Source organism: Malania oleifera, chromosome 12 (genome assembly GCF_029873635.1).
Source record: "Malania oleifera isolate guangnan ecotype guangnan chromosome 12, ASM2987363v1, whole genome shotgun sequence".
NCBI lineage: Eukaryota > Viridiplantae > Streptophyta > Magnoliopsida > Santalales > Ximeniaceae > Malania > Malania oleifera.
Window position 1 is genome coordinate 44,035,110 of NC_080428.1, and position 23,926 is coordinate 44,059,035.

The 23,926-nt window shown below is 34.8% G+C and overlaps 1 protein-coding gene across 1 annotated transcript; it reads left to right on the plus strand.

Moving 5' to 3' along the window:
• Positions 1-12,666: 12,666 nt before the first annotated feature.
• On the plus strand, positions 12,667-14,816 carry LOC131144094 (GDSL esterase/lipase At5g45670-like). Its single transcript, XM_058092480.1, has 5 exons — positions 12,667-13,056; positions 13,187-13,311; positions 13,450-13,695; positions 13,987-14,242; positions 14,326-14,816. The coding sequence occupies exons 1-5, from the start codon at positions 12,792-12,794 to the stop codon at positions 14,547-14,549; spliced, it is 1,116 nt and encodes a 371-aa protein (XP_057948463.1). The 5' UTR covers positions 12,667-12,791; the 3' UTR covers positions 14,550-14,816.
• Positions 14,817-23,926: the final 9,110 nt, after the last annotated feature.

Genomic DNA, 23,926 nt, shown 5'->3' on the forward strand with positions numbered 1-23,926 from the left:
ATTTTCTTTTTCTTTTTTCTTTTTTTTTATTCTTTTATTCTTATGGTAATAATGAAAAAGGAAGTAATAATCATAATAATAATCATAATAATATAAATATCAATAAGGTAATAATAATAATACTACTAAATAAATAATTATAGTAAAAATAAAGATAATAAAGATAAAAAAAATAATAATAATAATGATAATAATAAATAAATAATAGTGATAATAATAAATTACTTATAATAATGTAGGAAAATAAATAATAATAATAATAATAATAAATAATAAACAAATAACAGTAATTATAATAATAATAAACAAATAACAGTAATAATAATAATAATAATAATAATAATAATAATAATAATAATAATAATAATAATAATACTAATAAGAATAATAAAAATAATAATAAAAAAAATAATAGTAATAATAATAATAATAATAATAATAATAATAATAATAGTATTAATGGAAAATAAAATTTAAAATAAAAGTACTAGTAAGGATAATAATAATAATAATAATAATAATAAATATACTAATAATATAGGAAAATAATAATAATAAAAATAATAAAAACAATAATAATAATAAAGTATCAATTTTGAAGAAAATAATAATAATAATAATACTAATAATAATAATAAAATAATAAAACAGAGGGAACCCCTTGTTCTATTTGGCTAGGGCAAAAATAGGGTGTCTACATTGTCCATTAATCCTGTGACTGCAACGATTGTATATGTGCAAAAAAACTGCTGTAGATATGAGATGGCATCAAAAGAAACATCTACAAGATGGAAACACGCTTAGCCATCCAGTGGACTCTAAAGCTTGGGCCAATTTTGATAAAATGCATCTGTGGTTTGCTAGTGATCCTCGCAACATTAGACTTGGCCTTGCTTTAGATGGGTTCAATCCTTTCGGTAACATGAACAACCCATATAGAATGTGGCCAATTATGATGATGTCATACAATACGCCACCATGGCGATGTATGAAAGAACCTTTCATTTATATGTCTCTGCTCATTCCTGGATCGAGGGCATCTGGTAATGATATTGATATTTACCTGTGTTTGTTAATTGATGAGTTGAAAGAACTGTGGGAAAAAAAAGTGGAGACATTCGATGTGGAAACTGGGACTACATTTCGGATGCATGCTGCAGTGTCGTGGACAATTAATGATTTCCCTGCTTATGGTAACCTGTCGGGTTGGAGTACAAAAGGTTACTTAGCATGCCCAGTCTGTAATAAGGATGTTAGGTGCTTATCCTTGAAACATGGCCGCAAGTTATGCTTTATGTGTCATCATCATTTTCCACGAACTAGATATCCTTAGAGGACTCATGGCGTCAAAGGCTTTAATGGAAAACCTGAACGAAGGTTGCAACCAAAGCGACTAAGTGGAGAAGAGATATTAAACCAGCTCAGGTTGATTGGAGATATGAAATTTGGGAAACCACTGACTAGTAGGAAAAGAAAACGCACTGAGTGAGAGTTAAATTGGATAAAGAGAAGCATCTTCTTCAAGTTGTCATACTGGAAAGATCTTCCACTACGTCACAACTTGGATGTCATGCACATCGAAAAGAACATTTGTGAGAATGTCATTTGTACATTGCTGGATATAAATGGGAAGACGAAGGACACCACAAATGTTTACCGGGATATGGAAGACATGGGAATATGGCCTGAGTTGCACTTGTTTCGTGATGGGGACAAAATTCTTACGTCCCCAATAATTGTGATGAAATTGTTCCATATATCGAGTACGTGGTTCTAAACTCCTTACTGTGCATTGTGTTTACAAATGCATATTTATATACTTAGTTGACATTAACATGTACTACTATTGCATATAGCGAACATAAAGTTGAACTTCTAGACCAAAATGAAAGGAATGTTGACGAAAGACATAAGAAAGAATTTGTTAATTGGTTTGGGAGTCGTGTAAGTAACAAATATTGCCTGAGTATGAAGCAATGTACGTTTTCACTATTGACGGTTTACTCTTCTAAATTCCTGCTTATTTAATAGATGAAACTCATGTATTATAATAAGGAACCAACGACAAGAAAAGATTTGTATGCGTTGGCATGTGGCCCCGATCAACGAGTTAACCGCTACAGTGGTTGCATTATCAATGGATTTCGATTTCATACAGAATTCCTCGAAATGAATAGAAGAACCCAAAATTGTGGGGTTGCAGTGTTAGGCACAGAAGGAGATAAAGAAATTGACTACTTTGGTGTCTTGGATTACATTTTAAAGCTTAACTATGAAGCTAGCAGACTCGTCCACCTGTTCAAGTGTACCTGGTGGGACATTGGCAATAAGAAGACTGGGATAAATATGGATGCCTACTTTACTAGTGTCAATTTTAGTAAAACATGGTATCAAAATGACCCTTTTGTGCTAGCGACGTAGGCTGAACAAGTGTTTTACCTTAAAGACAAAAAATTGAAGGATGAATGACATGTGGCCCAAAAGATTCCTTCCCGAAGTTTGTATGTTGTTATAGAAGTTGCAGATGGAGAGATGAGTGCAAGTGAGGCTGCATTCCAAGAAGATGAGACATCTGTCAGTGCAGTAGCGCTATCTGCTTTCAATGTTGTCAAAGAAGGAGTCGATCTTATACCATTGCAGAGGGTTGGTGCCAAGGCAGAACACGTAGGGACATCTGACATTACAATTGAACCTTCTGTAGATGTTCACTTCATCGACGATGAGGAAACTGATTGGGAATATGAAACAGGGGTCGAGTACTGTAGTGAAGAGGAAGACACTTTAGAAAGTGAGTATGATACCGATATTGAGGACGTATAGGGGGTAAGCAAGTGAAAGTTGTCACCATGTATCTAACATGTGTAAATAACTAAAAATATAATTATTATGCTTCCATATAATATTCTTACTTCTTATATTTACTTGTCTAATATTTTGCAGACATGGCACCAGGAGGCCGTTGTGGCCAACTTCCTTCCAGGCTATCGACTACGTCATCGCATAAGGCTGATCCGGCGGTCTCGAGACTGGCGAAGCACGTCAGTGGTGCTGCGGCACCATCATTGTTGGAGCCATCTGGACCTTGGCCAGACATTGATACCACAGCTGCGACTGATACGCAGGGTGAGTTACCGACCATGATGAGCAGCGTTGGTAAGGTCACGATTAATTTATTTACATTTCAACTATTGATGGTTATTCAAGTGTATGATTATAATGTTGTTCTTAATTTAACTCTTCTTTTAGCATCTACATCCACGGTAAGGTCAAGCTGTGGTGTACTGAAGAACATGGCGATGAAGAAGCACCTTGATAGGACTAAGCAGTGGATTCGGATAGACATTCCTCTAGGCTACATGGACCTGCTTTACGATTGGTGCATAGGTGGACCCAGGAGCTCGGCATTATATGCCGATAGTATGCTCCAGTCACCGCTTTCAGTTGGCTGCAGGTGACTCAGGAGCAGCGAATAGTTATTTACATGCACATTTTGGTAAGTAATCCCAAACCTTGTTTTTCATTTTTTTTTTTTTTTTAATTTTAATATATTAGCCAAACAACTGTCTAACATTCTAATTATATTACTTATGCAGGAGGAGCTCGATATGGACATTCTCGAGGCTGACCATGTGAAGAGGGCGGTGGACGTCCAACTGTGCAGTAAATTTAAGACCTATCGCTCTAAAATGCGCGAGCATTTTCCAGTGATGGGAGATCAAGCAGAAGCATGCCTATACGATAAGATATCCCAAGAGGATTGGGAGGTGGTGTGTCGCCATTTTCGTGACCCACACTATCAGGTAATGTGTTTGTAATATAATAACTATTTTTTCACATTGATGACACTAATAAAAAGTCATTACATCTTTTTTGTAGGCTATATGTGAAACAAATGCTGCGAACCGCAACAATCTCCCTACGAATCATTGTGGTGGTTCGATTAACTCACTCGAAAAATGAGCAACTCGAAAGCTATCCCAAGTATAGGAGTTCTGTCGTGTAATATTAAGCCCAAGGGCTAGATCGTCTCCTCAGCGAATGCGTTTAATCTCAGATTTTACGTTCTTCCAATCGAAATTAAAAAGGTACTGAATTTAGTTCAGATTCGGGTTTTTTAGAATTTTGGAGAGTTAAACAAAAACTTAAATTAAAGTCCTAAAACTAGCATGCTTCAATTTAAAGAGTACGTATGGATGGAAACTCTAATCTACCTAAGGGAACATCGAAACACGCACTCATTAAAAATGGTAACATTGATCATGGAATTAAAGCACATAATGGAAACTCAATTAGACACAAACGCACATACTAAAATCGAACCTTTAACAAAACTACGAAAATTAAATCAAGCATCATGTTGTAAACGCAAACACAAACTCAATGAGAATTCAAAACACACAAACAATACGGAGCGCGATAAAAATATAAACTTAAATAAAATGGACCCTAACTAAACCGAAACTCAACAAAAAGAGTAAACTTTCTTGAAAAAAAAAAAACAACTAATTAAATTCTTTAAAATAAAGAAAAAAAAAACACTTTTATTTATTTATTTATTTCATAACGAACCCAACCTTAATCTGATTAAACAAATAACTTAAACAATGAAAACTAAATACTAAAGCAAAACACACTAACATCATATTAATATTCAGTCAAATACTAATTAAAGAACAAAAGATAGAGAAGCAAAACTAATAACTTAAAAATTAAAATAACAATCAACTACATAAAAAATTAAGAGAGAGAGAACAGAGAGTGGCTCGGTTGTTTCTGAAAAGCCTGAGAAGATGATGGCCACTGCTGCTGTGTGTAGCTTAGGAGGCAGGTATGAAGTTGTGGAGATTGGAGCAAGATGCAGGAAACAGGGCTGGTGCTTGGCAAGCTGCTGTTGGTGAAGCTGCTGCGAACAGGAACTGCTGTGCGGTGGAGCTCGGCTATGCTCTGTGGTTGTAGCTGGCCGGGGGTGAAGTTGCTGATGGTTCTGCAAGGTGGCGCTACTACTGCTTGCTGGTATTTTGGCCGAGGCTGCTGTGGCACTGCCGTGTGGAGTTGCTGGCTGTGCAGAGGGCTGAGGAGGAGGCTTGCTGTGGTGGGTGTGTCACAGGTTGCAGCAGAGGGGCTGCTGGTGTGCCACGAAGCTGGGGCAGCAGGTAAGGAATAGGGAGAGGGAGAGACTTCAAGAGATTAAGGAAAACAGGGGAAGAAGGGAAGGGAAACAGAGAAGGAGCAAAGCAGCAATTGAAAGAAAAAAAATACAAAACCAAAGAAGAAGAAGAAGAAGAAGAAGAAGAAGAACAGAGGAGAGCTGAGGAGAGGAGAACCCCCACGGGGCTGCCAAGGAGAGGAAGAGAAGGAGATTTAAAGGAGGCATTGGGTGCCCTAGACCCGGATAGCACTAACCCAACCCGTTTGGAAAGGGTTGACCCAGTAACTTGATTTTTTCATTTTTTTCATTCTTTGTTCATCGTAAATCTGACTCTACTGAAACTCGTATCTCACAAAACTTAAAACACAAAAGTTATAGATAATCCTTTCCTATTTTTCTAGAAATTTGAATCGTCTCGATCGGAGTTTGGACGGAAAAGTTATACATGAAATACGAACAGGTGTTGGTTTTGATTCCCGGGAATTTTTCCTACGACAAAAAATTACCAAAACTTCATAAATAGTGTAATAAAGTTCAAAAATGATGATTTTGGCACTTTATTAAAATATTGGACAATTTTGGATATTTAATTAAAAATATAAACCGTAAAACCCGGGTTAAACATCCAATTACACAGTTTTGGCGCGTAATCATCGATGTTATTTGTAAATCATCAAAGGGTAATTATTACATATTAAACTATTTGACAATGATTTGGCTTAATATTAATGATTTTTTATATGGTAATGTAGTGTGATCCCAAGACTGGCGCAGAGGAGCCGTTGCCGGATCTTTATCAAAGAACACACCAACGATAATAGGGGGAGTGGTGTGAGGGTGCGCAGGAAAAACATGTAAGTCAAAGAAAATATTTAGTTTATTACTTGATTCAAAATAACGAAGTTGTATTCTTACTTCTTGTTGACCTTATAGGTCATGTCCAATTTTGATTATGACAAATACTCATAATATCTAATGAGTATACGAGATTATGTGTAGGAACCTCAATCGTCAAAATCAAGATGCATGTAAAGTAAATGAAGCTTGAAGACCAATTTATATTTATGATTGTAACATATGTTTCTCCTACGTAATTAGTCTATAATAGTAAATTAGGGTCTTTGGTTTGTAATAAGCACACACATCACATGCATGGTCTATTACGTAAGCTCAAACCAAAAATAACTAAAAATGACCTTATAAAGACCATAGGGTTCCAAAAATGACCCTAGGACACTCACCTTTGCACTCATAAATGTTAGGCACTTAAATAGGGTGAAAGTGTATTGAATCAGGACCAAAATGCACACTTTGTGCACTTTCGATCGACCGACATTGGCAGTTCATTCTGCCCCGATCGACCGAAACAAATCTGGGTCAACATTTTGACCTCAGCCCGGTCGACCGAGCCCAAATTGCATTGCAACTGTCTGGTCGACCGAGGGTCCTCGGGAGAAATCCCAACTGTCTAGTCGACCGAATCACCCAGTACAAATCATCCTGACTGACCGAACCTCGGTAAAACTGAAAAATCACCTCGGACACGCACTTTTAGTCGACCGAGTCCCAAATTCAAAAATAGGCCGGTCGACTGAGCCATATGAACTTTGATCGATTGAAATGGTTCTGGATGACCAGGCCTCTTGGGTTGCTGTGAAGTTTTATCATGGTTAATAATTTTAAAACAGGGTTAAAATGGCTAATACATCATTAAACTTTTCTAATAATCCTAACTATGTCCCCAACGGTTATATTTTATGGGGTGTCTATATATACCCCTTCATTTGGGATTATTAGTAGCAGATTAGCAGATTTGATTAGGGAAAATTCTTTGAAAATCCGACCTGAGTATGTGCTTAATAGACATACAAGTCATAATCAATACTCATTAAGCCCAATACCTGAGTATGTGCTTAATAGACATACTAGAAAATTTGTTGCTTGCTTGCATGATCTTTAAATTTGTTTTTGGCAAGCATGCCCAGAACCATTTTGCAAACATTGAAAAGGGGATGTATATTATAATTATATACGTATATATATTTATCTGCATTAACTTTTGGCAAGATCAAATTTCAAAACAAACTCTTTTTCCTCTTGCCTCAGTGTTATTATATACATACATGTATTTCAAAATTGCATAACTTTGAGTATAGTCTTAATTGACTATTGTGCTCTTAAAATGAAATGCAATATGTCATGCATATGCCTTGAATGCTTAATATTTGTTGTATGCTAAATTTATTTGATAGGATGAGTATGTAAGAAATGCACTTGAGAGAACATCATCATTGAGCTTAATTCAAGTAAGCATGCATGCAAATGTACATGGGAATTTAAGTCCCAATCTTAGAATAAATCAGAAGAACTTAATGCCTAAAATCTCTTGCATGCTAAGTAATAGTAAGAAAAATGAACATATGATGGATGTGCTTAAATTAAATTCATTCTTAGGCATAAACGCACTTATGTATGCCTGAGACTATATCGGAGAGTTTAAGCCCCATCCTTGAGAAGAGAATTATAACTCACCAAGCTCAGTGGACCTATACTATTAATTAACTTTAACTTTTTGAGTCCGATTTGTTTCATTACTTATACTGTATTAGAAACCTAATGAATTCTTATAATTAATGTCAGTATAAGTAGATGCTTCCTAGACATTTCATAGTTTGCATAAATTTAGAGGGAGCTCTCAAGTAAAATTTACAAGTCTAAGAAACAAATTTTACAGTTGATATGTTTTATTACCTTAGACTTTGTGAATATTGATTGTTGCTTGTGTGCATAATTCGTATGTCTACTCCATGATGGCCTTGGACTCTACATTTTATTACATAATCATATTGGGCTTAATGAGTATTGATTATGACTTGTATTGGCCACTTCCTTTGTCCACTTTATGATGGATGATATTGAAATTTTATACTTGATTGATGGACCACACTAAACTGTTTGAGTAGTTATGGATAACTTGTTAGGTTTATAAACTCAAACAGGTCCTTTTTACAACAGGATTTGTTTTGGAAAGTCTTATTTTCAAACGGCATGCTGTCGAAATTTTTCGAAAAACTTTCCAAACTTATTGTGTATAAAAATGATATTTTCCTCTTATTTGCCTATATAAACTAAAATGTTTATCTACACCTTTTTTGCTGTTGCCAAAAGGGGGAGAAGTAGGCAAGTATTTGTCATCATCAAAATAGGGTATGACCCATAGAGTCAACGCTAATAGTTAACAAACTCTTCCACCTCCAAAAAGAAATTCTAGTATCTTTCAAACTTATATGCACCACCGACATTAGAAGAAAATTAAAAAACAGTTACTTTACTCCTGATAGAAAGTTATTGTGCTCATTTATGAAGGCAAATGTATTTTCTAAATTTGTTAAAGTACAAAACTAACTAGCTAACTAATCCACTAATGTAAGAAACTACAGTGACCAATTCAATTGAACAAAAATGGATTAAAACAGTTCATAAATTCATTTTTTGCGTCATTAAGCATCTTAACATATGAAATTCATTGTAGCCACACTCAAAAGAAAAAGTACACTGGATTTAAATACATTGAATGGCCTCACTTTTCAACTTGAAGCATAAACATTTAGCTCATAAGCTAGAAAAAAGAGAATCTAAAATCCAGTTTGCAAGTAACCATAACAGGATCCAAAGCTAAAGAACAAACAATTGTGCAAAAAATTGTGACCTAGCATTTAAATGTATGGGACTTAAATACAGAGAGTTAATTCATAATTTTACAAGAGAATAAACAGGAGGCAATATGCTTACATCAATATCACTACTCAGAAGATAAATCCCTATCTTGAATGAGCCAAAAACTTCTACCTATAAACCAGCAGCAACATCATAGAATCTAAGTAACAACTTCATGCACAACCCAAGTTGTATCAAGAATGCTTGAGAAGCAACCTTCTGGACAAACTAGAAAACCTTACTTGAATTGTGTTTTAACTTTTTCCTTGTAATATTTTCTTGATGGATAGTATTATGTTATATGAATTGTATATATTGAACTACTAGAATACACACTTGTGTTGAACGCCAACTGCATTGCTGATGCAGTACATTGTGAATTGCATGCTGGTAGTGGATTTAGGTTGTTGCATGTTTGAAATGTTTTATTTTGTGAAAACAATCATGCTTTAGGTATAAGTTTTATGGGAAAATGTCTAATTTACAGACGACATGCTGTCGAAATTTCGTTAAAATTTTTCCAAAAAAAAAATTCATGTACAAAGATAATTATAATAAAAGGAATGTTAAAATATTTTTGAAAGGATGAGTGAAAGTTAAATGAAAAGTCATTCCATTAATCCCTAAATTTGCATCTATTAACATACATGTCATATTTTGCTTTCAGAACGAGTTAAAGTGTTTACGTGCATGGTTTGATGCATGCAACTATATATATTCATACGTATGCCATTCACATTCATTTCAGTTATTGGTTTAGGGTTGAAAATTATTGTATGGCGCACTCTATATTTTCCTTTTTGATTATACTGAGTGTCAACTCTCCATTTGTATACTAATTTTTTTTCATGATTCTTAACTTGTAGAGTTTGCGGCTGTTATAACATCAGCACGATGCCATGCATGCATGCACTACAGTCGTCGGATACAACTTTTGATTATTCTTTGTAATTTTTATTGTTATTTGTAAAAATAAAATTTTTTTTATTTTAATTTGAATTTGTATAATATATTTGTATTTGAATTTTGATTTTTTTGAAATTTGTTTTTGTTATCTGAACAAATGTTATTTCTTTATTTTAATTGAACTTGTATTTGAATTCGAAATTTTGAATAATTTATGAATTTTGTAGTAATTATGGTTTCAGGTTATGTATGAGAAAATGTAATTACAAATTTTTATAGGAATTGATGATTTAAAAAATTAGTATTAAATTTTTTTAAAATTTTTTTAATTATTAGTGAAGGATTCAAATCCGTAACTACTAGTAGGGTATTAGTGACGAATTACAAATTCGTCACTAATAGTAGAATATTAGTGAAGGATTAAAATTTGTCACTAATAGTAGGCTATTAGTAAATGATTCAAATTCGTCACTAATAGTAGGGTATTAGTGACGAATTTGTACTAATACCCTACTGTTAGTAACAAATTTGAGCAGAACCGATGTAAAATTTATAGTGACGATATTAGGGTTTTAGTGAGGGTTATAATCTGTCACTAATATCGTATTATTAGTGAGAGATTTAAAATTCATAACTAATAGTTAGTAGTAACGACAGATATAACAACTAATTTAAAACTGTCACTAATACTTATAAATTCATCACTAATTGTATTAGTGATGAATTTATAAGTATTAGTGACGAATTTGATCCTTCACTAATACACTTATTTTTTATAGTGACAGTTAGGTTTCAGGTACAGGTTTTTTGGGAAAATGTCCAATTTACAGATGGCATACTGCTAAATTTTTTTTTTTTTTTAATTTCCCCAAAATAAAATCATGTACAAAGATAATTTTGATAAAATGAATGTTAACATATTTTTGAAAGGATGAGTGAAAGTTAAACAAATATTAAACTTCATCTTTTATGTGAACAACATTACAGATTACTATCCATAATGCACCGAATGACTAAATCTTTTTTTTAAACTTCTATAATTTTGGAAAACGTAATCTTATGGACTTTCATGCATATCAGTGTCTTTAATTTTGAGTCCTAATGTTTTCTTGAGCACATTGAGCATTTGTATGATGCAAATATCTTGTGAATTGCATGTTTTTGTGACTTGCACATTAGGAAATGCTCTATTTATAGACAGCGCGCTGTCGAAAAATTGTTAATTTTTTTTCAAAATAATTAAAACCATATACCATATTTGTGAGAATGATTATAGTGTGCTGAATGTTAAAACAAGTTTTTAAAGGAAGAGTGAAGGTCATATGAATTTTGAATTTCATCTCTAAATTTACTTTTGCATATGTTAAGTGAAAATTCTATCAATCATAGACTCATTTGCATTATTTGATTATTATAGTTGTTTTTGAGTCCTAAGAAAGCCATGTAAACCATGAACATTACATTCTATTTTTTCATAGGTTATATTCTAATATAGATTCTTTGTGAGATGTATGAACACATTACATTATTTAATGCTTATTATATGAAACTCTTGTGCACTTATTGTTAACTTTGGTGCAATCTCAAAAGGGGGCTGAATTGGTATTTAAAAAATTATTGCCTAGGTTAATTGATTAATCAACCATATTACACAATCTAGGGTCAATCTATGCTATCAATAAACAAACATAGACGTGCGATAAAAGTGAAGTGTAGAAATGTAAAGAACACGCACGATATGTTATCAGGGTTGGCCAACTGTGCCTACGTCCCCGCCTTAGCCACACCAGCAGAAGGATTACCACTAGAATGCTCACTTAAACAGGTGAAGCGACACCTAATACAATCAGGTCAATTCAAGGAGCTGACCTCAACCGACACGCCATAACAGGATGACGTACCTAACTTTCCTAACCGGGTCTAAGCCAATCTGGGACTATTCAACATGGCTAGTCTCCCTCTTTAGGCTCGTGCTTAAAATACAGCCAATGTGTATAAAATGTTCGTACACGGAAATACGCTTGTTGACAGGCAAATGTGTGCACCAATATAGCTCAGTCAATAATGCAAGTACGAATGATATGTAAATATGTTCAATGCTCTTATGTGTGCTAACCACTCAATTAAGTATGATAATCAATCAAGATCTAGAGTGTGTATCTAAATAAGATTTGAAACACAATATTTGAATATCACAATATCAGATCAGAGTTTCAAATATGTTAAGCAAGATAAATCAAACAAATTCAATAGGATATTTCAATGTATAAAGCACAATGAAATTGTTTGAAAGACTAGCCTTTTATAAAAGGATTTTTGCACACAAAATCTAGGTTTAGGTAACTTGCAATAATAATGCAAGAACCAAAAACCCTCAAAGTCTTTACATACTAGATTTATCAAATGAAATCGGTGGAAGTACTTTTAGACTATACTCTCAAATAAAATCATTCAATAAATATAAGTTTTAGGATAGAAATCTCTCATTAAAGAAAGATCGGGTCATCATCTAAATTTAACGTAACTAGACTCCACAGAAGTCCAACATTTCTTTTTCCAAAAAAAGAAATTGTGGTCATCTACATTGAGGGTAATTAAGCCTCACCGCAGACAACCGCCCCGGGTATGAATATTTATAGTTTTGGGGGAGAATATAGTTTAATATTCTCGTGCATTGGAATGCACACCATGAGAAAAAAATGCCTTGCATTTATCAGAGCTACCAAAGCACGGCCTCTCACATTATGCCCGCCTCATGTACATCAATATGCACCTAAACATCTTAAAAGCTTATCCTCTCTCCACTTCCCTCATTTGCCTCCCTCCTTGTCTACTTCAATTCCTTTCTGCTTCCATTTCTATATATACGTTTCTCTTCCCACCTCCTCGCATATGCGCATGCCTCCCCTATAGTTATCTTTACTTTCTCTTTTTTGCTTGCTTATTCATTCTTGATTTGCCTCTGCATTTCCCACTTATTGCCATTGCTATCTTCTTATTCACTTTTTAATTTTGGGAAATGGGCTGTTGTGGCTTTGACAAATGGCGTCCCGTGATGGCGGCAGCGGCGGTGGCGTTGGTGGTGATTTTGAATTTGGGTTGTGGGGTTGGAGGGGAAACCCAAGTTCCATGCTACTTCATATTTGGGGATTCTTTGGTAGACAATGGAAACAATAATGATATTTCATCGTTGGCCAAAGCCAATTACCTTCCTTACGGGATTGATTATCCTGATGGACCCTCCGGCAGGTTTTCCAATGGCAAAACCACTGTTGATGTCATTGGTGAGCTTCTCATTCTTCTCATTGTGTGTGTAGGTTTTACTGTTAATTTTTAAGCAGAGCTTTACTGATAAGATTGAAACATGAGATGAAGAATTAGTCATGTATTAATGTGTTTTGTACTGTTTGACAGCTGAGCTGTTGGGGTTCGACCATCCAATTCCGCCCTATGCAACCGCAAGAGGTCAAGACATACTAAAAGGGGTAAATTACGCTTCTGCAGCCGCAGGAATCAGAGACGAAACCGGCCAGCAATTGGTAATTCCGATACTATTAATTGAGAAAAGATTTAAAATAAAATTTTTAACCAAAAATTTACCGCATGAATTATTTTGATTAATAGAATGATATATAACGTATGCGCGTGTTTATTTATTTTTGTTTTTGTTGGTGAAGGGGGGTAGAACGAGCATGAACGGACAGGTGAAAAATTACCAGAACACGGTGGCGCAGGTGGTGGAGCTGCTGGGAAGTGAGGATTCCGCCGCTAATTACTTAAGCAAATGCATATACTCAGTGGGTTTGGGGAGCAACGATTACCTCAACAACTACTTCATGCCTCTCTACTATTCCTCCGGCCAGCGGTACACCCCCGACCAGTACGCCGACGCTCTCATTCGCGATTATTCTCAGCAAATCAGGGTCCGCTTCTCCTCCCCCTCCAAAGCCCTTCAGCCCAACATAACCACAAAATTCAAATACAACAGTACTAAATCAAAATCCAACTTATTAAAAATTTAGAATTCACTAATTATAGGGTGTATGTTCCCTATATTGAGGTATAAATCCATTAAAGTGATGTGGATCTCCAATGGACACATAACTATATTGCTTGTGTTTGAATTCAAGTGATAATTAATGTGAGGTAAGTCATGAAATTTGCAGTGGCCCTTCATCATTAATTAAGGTTACTGATTATAATTGAATTGGTAGATATTGTACAACTATGGAGCAAGGAGGATAGCGATGATAGGGGTGGGAGAAATAGGGTGCAGCCCAAATGAGCTGGCTCAAAACAGCGACGATGGGAAGACGTGTGTCCAGAAAATTAACAGCGCCAACGAGATTTTCAATAACCGACTTAAATCCCTTGTTGATCAATTCAACACGACTCTCCCCGATGCAAAATTTACCTACATTAATGTCTATGGCATGTTCCACGATTTGATCACCAACCCTTCGGCATATGGTACACATTTATTTTTCAAATAAAACTTTACCAGGGTAAACAAAAATATTTTGACTTAATGATTGAATTACTTTTTTGGATAGGTTTTCGGGTGACGAATACAGGGTGCTGTGGGGTGGGGAGGAACAATGGACAAATCACATGTCTTCCATTCCAAACTCCATGTGAGAATAGGAATGAACACTTATTCTGGGATGCATTTCATCCCACGGAAGCTGCCAATGTGATTATTGGAAAGAGATCTTACGGTGCCGAGTCTCCCTCCGACGCTTACCCCTATGACATTCGCCACCTGGCTCAGCTCTAACTCTTAACTAGTTAGGGATGCACGCGCAGCACTCACGATTCCAGTTAGCCGGCGATGGCTCTGATATGTATAGTACACTACGTATTTGTGTCATGTAATTTGTACTTTTTTTTTTCTTTTTATTTGATTTCTTGCTGTCATGGTTTGCGGGGTGTTAAATCGTTTTATTCATACAAGCTTGTAATTCGATATTTTGTGTGAAGATTGATTGTGCTTCTATCTAAGCACAATTTATGATATTATTTTAAGAAAAAAAAAAATTTTTTCCATTTAATACGCAGTTTTTGCCTTTGAATAAAATTTTATTGAAGGTAAACTATTTTTTTTTTTTGCAATGATAATAATCTCACTATATTATAGCCCTTATAAAAAACTTGTTTGTAAGATGAAAATAAAATTTGCCTCCCTTACATTCTAACTATAAGAGCATGAGGTTTTTATGTTATAAGTATTAGGTTCTAACTTCTGGGAGAAGGTGGAAAGCAGAACTGATGAGATGAATTAGATTTAGTTGTATAGCCTAAGGCTAGCGGGCCTCAAATAGGCCAAAAATAAAATGTAAAAAAAAAAAATTATCTGATATTACCCACTTTACCTTGGTTCATGCATTTTGTTAATTGATTCAATGGAGATTTCTAGCTTTTTTTTTTTTAATATATATTTTTTCTTCTTTTCATCAAGTATTTTTTTATAAACAATATTGAATTCTTAAGTCATTAGGTTTTTTGGCCCAACTATAAATATAAGTCACTCCCCCTTTATTTCTTTATTTCTTTCTCTTGCTAATGTGGGTAAACTTTTATTCGTATAATTTTCAACAATCTCTCTATCTTTTCAGTTCCTAGCACTTTCCCTTGAATAGAAGTCGGCTCTACTAAAAGCAAACTCAATTCTCAACAATTACTTAAGTGGTTTTCTTCCCATCACCTTGTTTGCTTTGAATTAGCATTCAATGTGCTTCTAGATCCATCTTACCACCTTAATTATTCTATTCTTATTAGCCTCGATTATACCCTACTCTAGCTATTGGCATTGTCCTTTATCTAGAGGTGTAGGCCATCGACTCTAACATAACTTAGTAGTACCAACGAAATTCTATTGAGATTTTCATATACATGAATGAGTATCGTCTTGACCCAAGAGATCAAGTCATTAGGCCTTGGATCCATCCTTCTATGCATGCAAGTCACTTCTCTACTCTCTTTTTTAATGCAAGACAACTTTCACAAATAAAGTTTCTAACACATTCAAATGTTCAATAAAAAAAGAATTGCATTAGGTTGCTATGGTTTTTGCTTGGAGGGCAATTTAAATGAGCATTCTCTATACTTTTCAGTAGAACAATTGAGTGAGGGATGATTTTCAAAGCTCAATTACTTACTCTTTTGGTGGGGGATCATCTTAGATCATTTCCTAAGGTAGTTACAGAAGCTCAATAGTGGGAAAGTTTCAGTTTTCTACTCTAGGGATGATTTTCAAGGCTCAATTACTTACTCTTTTGGTGGGGGATCATCTTAGATCATTTCCTAAGGTAGTTGCAGAAGCTCAATAGCGGGAAAGTTTCAGTTTTCTACTCTAATCAACTTTATCATTTTGAGATGAGAAGTATGTAGAAAAATAATTAAAAGGAATGGTTCCTCCATGTGGTACTTGTAACCTACCAATCACAAGATACTATATTAATATTTTGAACCCAAAGTGTCACGCCTCGAACCCGGAAATGGGACCCAGGGGTGAAAATATAAACCAATCAGTTCCTGTATCATACAAAACATCCAAGATACAGAACAAGGATGAGGATCCGACCACGTGGGGTTCCCAGGCACCCTATACACATCCAAACATAACAGAACATAAGGTCTTACTATATACATACAGTACCATACCAGAGTCTATACAAAAATAGAAACAGACTCTATTATATAATGTACAACTGGGTGCCCAACACATCCCAAAACGGCAACCCATCAAAATATAGTCCTAGCACTTACCCAAGCGCTAACCACAATATACCGGCCACTACGCTCCCTGCACCAGGACGCTAGTTCTGGTTACTCGAAGGACCTGTAAAAATGTACATACAGTAGGGGTGAGACACCTCTCGGTAAGGAAAAACACAAGTTATATTGGTGTGTGGCATTTGAGTGTTATCATGATGCAACATACACGTAGTTAAATGCAGTCCAGTACTAATTTTACACAGTGCATACACACACACATACACATGATCAGCAATCTTGGTGTCGTCACACCCATAAACCCGAAGCCGACTCGCAACATATGGCGTTGGCCCATAGCCAACCCGCGAACACGACACCACTGGCACATGGCTAGTCCGCGACTCCCATGGCATCGTACCAGTGCTAAACTGGTGGATCCACACCCTTCGACCTGCTCTTCCGAAATAGGCTTACGCCCTTGGACACTCTACCAATCTATGGCCAGCGATTTCATACGCCCTCAGATATAGAGCCGGACACTCTCAGTGCCTGGAACAATTCGGAACCGCGTTCCTACTAGCTTTTCAACCAATCACACACACATACATGCTCATATAACCAAACAAACCACACTCATTTGGTAATCTAAAATCATCGTTTTCCAAACAAATATAGTTTAAAACAAGTCAAGGCATGACCATCCCTATGACACAGTATAAATCAACATATATGTTTGGTTTCCAACAAAACCAGGGATCCAGCCAGTCGCCCCCTTTTCTCTAAAACTGTAATCATGAAAAACCCATAGTGTTCCCCGTTAGATCTCCCTAAATGAGTAGCCAAAACACACACAGGACCGTGAACCACAGTTCTACTGAGTCCAATTTAAAAAATAACCGATATAAACACAATTCACCTTACCTTTTCCCCGAATAGCAAATCTCGAACTCTAAGGCCCCTAAACAGCGAACCGAGTTCCAAAACCTACAATCAACAATACAGAATATACTCATACACTGCCCTCTACCAAACTACCAGATTAGAAAATAAAATCAAGCCTGACCTCGATTTTAAGCCGAAACCCAAAAATCTCCGAAATGGGATTCCGATCCGTAGAACTTGTAGAGAATCCTTCAACGATCCTTGTGGTAACTTCAGATTTATGATTCTCGTGATGAACGACGAAGAAATCTAGATAGATAAAGAGTAGGGAGAGTTCTAGAGAGAGAGAGAGATAGGATTTAGTTTTCTTAGTTGAGAAGTAAAGAGAATTGATATTTATAGCCCATTGACTCAGGCGTCCTCATCTACGAAATGGTGTCCTCGTCGACGAGGTCATATAGACAGCTCATCAACGAGACGATGGATTCGTCGACGAATCCTGATATCATTGTTTTCCCAAAATCTCTCAGCTTCTCCTTGTCAACGAGCCTCTGAACTTCGTCGACGAGACTTACATGAACTTCGTCGACGAACTCTGGCTTCATCGACGAATCCTGCTAAATTCTCAATTTGCCCCTATCTTATTTAATAAAACCCATATATCATGGTTCGATTTCTTACACAAAGAATATGGTGGGATATACATAATCGGGATCCACACCTAACAGTGCCATTCACTTATATGAGTCCAAGTGCTAATGTGGGCTGATATAGTTGGTGGGTTGAAAGTCCTCTATGGAATAACTTTTCTTTTTAAACATTTCTCCTATATGTGTGTGTGTGTGTGTGTGTGTGTGTGTTTTTTTTTTTTTTTTTTATCTGAAAATTATAATTATAGACCAAAAGGATATGTACAATGTCACTGGGCATAACTAGGAAAGGGAGAATTAACTCCTAAATAAGGATCTGCTAAGCAGATTATCAAAAAGCCTTACACGACTGAGAATAACTACAAATCAATACATCAAAACCTTGGCATCCCTAGGGGCAGAATCCAGGAAGGCAAAACAATCAAACAAACTCACTCAACCAAATGTGAGCACTGCCCTAAAGCAATTAGCAAGCCATACAAGGCTAGAATAACTACTACTCAAACATCAGAGTTGTTAACTTTTTGAGTTTGATCCTTATTTTGATGCTGACAAAACACATGTATCTTATATGTGCATTTAGTGTGTGAGTAGGTCTACGTCTCAGCACGGATATTGACTCTATGAGTCTGATCCCATTTTGATAATGAAAAAACCAATGTTTCTCACCTATGCTCTGAGCTTCTTAAATAGGTATATCCTTAGCATACATTGTTGGTAGGAACTTAAGTAGGTCATATAGACTATGAAGATCAAGCTTCATTTATGGCGTCTGAAGAATCGAAAGAATGAAGACCTATTTTTCCTATTGTATTTGCATTCATTTTTAATTGGTCTGTAATTGTAAATATTGGATAATGTATATAATAATCTCTACATGTCATGCATGTAGGTAATTGTAAGTTCAAGACCTTAGAAAGACCTTAGGGATCACCCTTTAGTTGACTGATGCCGAATTTTTGGGACCATTTCAAAATGACCCTAAAAGGACCTTAGGTCCCCACACAAATGCACAAAATAGTGACGGATTCAATTTCGTCACTAAAGGGGGGGTATTAGTGAGGAATTTGAGGACCGTCACTAATACGAAAATATTAGTGATGAAATTGAATCAGTAACTAATAATTTCATCACTAAAAATTGAAAAAAATTACGGAAAATAGTTTTTTGCGCAAAAATTATCTCAGCAAAATATTTGCAACGATTTGTACAGTATTAGTGATGAATAAGATCCATCATTAAAATATTCTTATTAGTGACGAATAAATAACCATCACTACTGTTATTTTAAAAATAAATAAATTTTTTATTTCAGAGTATTAGAGACGAATATTCAAATTTGTTACTATTGTTCCAGTATTAGTGAAAGATTTGGGAACCGTCACTAATAATTCCTGTATTTAAAAATAAATAAGAATTTTTTATTTCAAAATATTAGTGACGAATTTCTTTATTCGTCACTATTTTCCTATGATTAGTGATGGACTGGGAACCGTCACTAATACTTCACGTATTGAAAAATAAAATAAGAATTTTTTGTTTTAGAGTATTAGTGATGAATTCATATATTCATCACTATTGCCCAGTATTAGTGACGGATTTAAGAACCGTCACTAATACCTCACGTATTTAAAAAAAGAAAAAAAAATTTCTTGCTTCAGAGTATTAGTGACGAATCTCTTTATTCGTCACTATTTGCCCATTATTAGTGACGAATTTAAGAACCATCATTAATACTTCCCGTATTTAAAAATAATCTCAATATTATTGTTTCAAAGTATTAGTGACGAATTCGTTTATTCGTTACTATTGCACCAGTATTAGGGATGGACTTGGGAACCGTCACTAATACTTTTCGTATTTAAAAATAATCCCAATATTTTTGTTTTAGAGTATTAGTGACGATATTATATGTTCGTCACTATTGCCTCAGTATTAGTGACAGATTTGAGAACCATCACTAATACTCCTTGTATTCTAAATTTTTTTTTATTTCAGAGTATTAGTAACGAATTTCGATATTCGTCACTATTTCCCTTGTATTAGTGACGAATTTGAGAACCGTAACTAATATTTCCCGTATTCTAAAATAATTTTAATTTTTTTATTTCAGAGTATTAGTAACGAATTTCGATATTTGTCACTATTTCCCTTGATTTAGTGATGGATTTGAGGACCGTCACTAATACTTCCTGTATTTAAAAAAAAAAAGAATTTTGGTTGCAAAGTATTAGTGATGAATTTATTAATTCATCCCTATTGCCCTACTAGTAGTGACGGTTATGGATTCGTCACTACTAGTCCTTTTATTAACTTTATCCTAATCTTTCTTCTCTTTCCTCGTTTCCCTTTCCTTTCTCACTCGTCTCACTTTGCGCTCTTCCCATCCCCCCTTACCGATCCCCCTCCTTTCCCTCCTCTTTTTTTCCCCTCCTTTCCTTCCTCCTTCAGTTGCCTTCGAGGCCACTCTCAGAGCCGCCCCCTCCTTTCCCTCCTCCCTTCGTTCCGCTCCTTTCTTTCCTCCTCCAACTGCCCTCGCAGCCGCCGCCACCGCTACCCGCCACTTTCCATCAAGTTCACCGCCTCCGACTACCTTTGGAGCCACAGTTGCAGCCGCCGCCACCGCTACCCAGCTAGTTAGTCGTCGTCAAGTACCCCGCCTCTGGTTGCGCGCACTCGGAGCTTCAGCCGCAGCCACGCCGCCGCTACACTGTCGAGTCCGCTACCTCCCAACCCCTGGTATGTGTTTTTTTTTATTAAAATTTGGGCGATTTTGAATACATGTCCTAAAATTTTTAACAGTCATAAATTTAAAAATCCAACATTTAATCATTCAAATAGCAATATGATCTTCAAAATTTAACCATTATATATATATATATATATATATATGTTTGTTTATAGCATTATAATAAGAAAAATACTTTGTAACCTTAGTAATAATAGTAATAATAATGATGATGAATTTGAACTACATGAATTTCCAAGTTTTTAAGCGATTGAATGAGTCTGAGAAATTGATACAAGAGCCTCCAAATGAAATTTTATAGTAATCTGCATGCATAGGGACATGTAGAGTTAAAGTGCTTTAATATTAATGTTGATTCATATCATTTCGACCCAACTAGCTAGAGACTGCAATTATCATTAGCTGATTTGCATTTAAATGAACATTTTAGAATTTGGCTTTTGCTTGGTTAATTTTGACAATTATGTGAGTTGGTTTGTATCCTTATTTTTTTCTGTACGATTATAGTTATAAGCTTTTTGCATGGTATTCTTTGCTAATAAATTTTCATTTATTTATAAAATTTAGCGCATTTTGTATAATGCAAACATGAATGATATTTGAAAATTCTCAACAAATGTAACTATTGTTTGATTTTTGTTGTTGACAAGTTTTTACCTAGTTGGTTAGAGTAAAATTAAAATTGAAGGATATAAAAGTAATTTCATTATTTTAGTTTGAATCTCCACAAATAGAAAGAAGATTAGTCTTTCACTTTCTGCTATGTGAAATAAAAACTAAATTTTTTTAAAGAAAAAAACATATGCTATATCTTTACTAAAAAAGCACAAACTTTCCTCAAAAGATTTATTTTTTCACAAAATACAACAAAAGTTTGTGTCTTTTTGATAAATCTTAGGGAGGTCTTTGCAATTCCTGAAACATTAGGAGTAAGCACAAACTAACGATTTTGATGCTGCTCTTAATATAGATCAATGTCAAAACTTGTTTGGTACTGAAAGTAGAAGTAAGCACCATTATAGTTCATTCTCTTTTTTCCAAACTGTATTATGATTGACATGATTATAATTGTTACAAAACAGTTAATGATTTAGACAAATTTCTAACCATGATCCATCTTGATATTATGTAATTACTATACCATCATTAATGTATTAGTTAATATAAGCAAAAATAAATAAAAAAAATTCAAGCTATATTGATAATGAGACCTATAATAAGTTTGAATAGTTTAATTTTTCTAATGTGAAACAATTGTAAGAATTGTTGACTCTAGACACATTTAGATATTTAAGTTGCAACATGTTATTAGTATTAATTTGGTTGATGATATTCCTACCACATTTGGTGCTCCCCTATTGGGATCATGTTGGCCTAACGTGGCTTTCATATCTTCTTTTGACGATAACAAATAAAGGATAATTTAACTTGTGTTGTTCAAGTGATGATATTTCATGATTGATTATTGCACAAAGTTCTAAAGCATCAAAATGGGTTCAAAACTCACCAAGACATATTCATTGTTCAAAGAGATTGTAAAGAAGCTCAAGCAACACCGAAATGTACAAAGGATGATGAAACTAAAGCTAATTCACGCTAAAGTCCAGGGAAACACAAAGGGAACATGACATGGAGGGCTTAAAGCTTAGAATATAGGGCTTTAGGACATGAAATGTAAGTACTTCATAAATGAAATATCATGAGAAAATATTTTGAAGCTTATAAGGGGTATTATGGACTTAGAGACCTTATTTTTAAAATCTCGAAAAATGTTTTATAAAGTAATTAAAGAGAGCAAGTTGTGTTTGAAAACAAATCTAAAAATCATATTTTTGTCTATCCAGACGACTGAACGTTCACTTCAGACGTTTGAAGAATTTCCTCAGACGACTGAAGATTTTATTCAGATGGCTGAAGAATTTCCTGACCAGATTCTGAAGAGGTAGTATACTCTCAAACGTCTGACCTTGATCCTTAGACAACTGAAGTGTCACCTCAGACGTCTGAATAGGATCTTCAGACAGCTGATCCTGTATCAGTTCAAATTCTTCAGAGTTTTTAAATTCTTCAGACGACTGAACACTGTTAATGGCCTTATTTTTTAAATATTCTGATTTCAAATTTAAACTTTTTGCGCCCCAATCTTTCTAAAACCTTGCGGGACACTCCAAGTAAACTTGGGCAGCATGAATGAGAGTATTTCTAAGCCTATAAATACATGGTTTATGAAAATCAAACTTACCAAGAAATTGAAAACTCTCAAAGCTCTCTAAATTCTCTCTAGCTCTCACTCTTGCTGATCTGAATTGCTGAGAATCTCAGACGTACTGATTATTCATCACCTGTATTCTGAGTGCTAATCTCTCATCTTGAAGTGATATCTGTGATATCAATTCTAAGCTTCAATCTATACTCTTTTGATATTTGAATTTGAAGTATATAGTGCTGAACTTGTACTAACCTGCTCCTGTTTGAGGGTGTTTCTTGTACATAGAAATTTTTTTTTTATTCTCTTATAGATTGACGACTCCAAGGATTGTTTGAATCATTGTTTAAGCGTGGGGTATCACTTGTAAAAGGTTTGCTACGCCTGGAAAGGAGTGTCATAGTGGAATCCTTTGGTGGTTTGGAAAAGGCGAGGACATAGGTTGGGGATAAACCAAACCTCGTAAAAACTTGGTGTTCTTCTCAACCATACTCTTTTAATTTCTACACTATATATATATATATATATATATATATATATATATATATATATTCATTCTTGTGTATGCCAAGTGCAAGTTGCAGGGTTTAAACACTGAATTCAAAGAAGACACTTAATCTATAAAAAGTACGTTTCAATTAATCGTTTACAGAAACCCACAAAGGAGTACGTTGGTTAATTTGCGAAAGTCTTTATTAAGAGAAACGCAATAAAAATCAATCGAAAGCAGGGCTTGCATACAAATTGCAGGGCTAATTACAAAAGTTGAAAGCAATTCAAAGAGTTTCAACTTCTTGATTATTTTGGTTGTTGGTATTGTGTGGTTGATTGGATTATTTAACTTTTTAGCAAATTGTTGTGTGTTTTAGTTTTGATTGATAATTGATTTATTTACTTAAGTTTTGCTATAAGTATTAAAGAAGTAAGTAAAAGAATTTAAAAAGAACTTA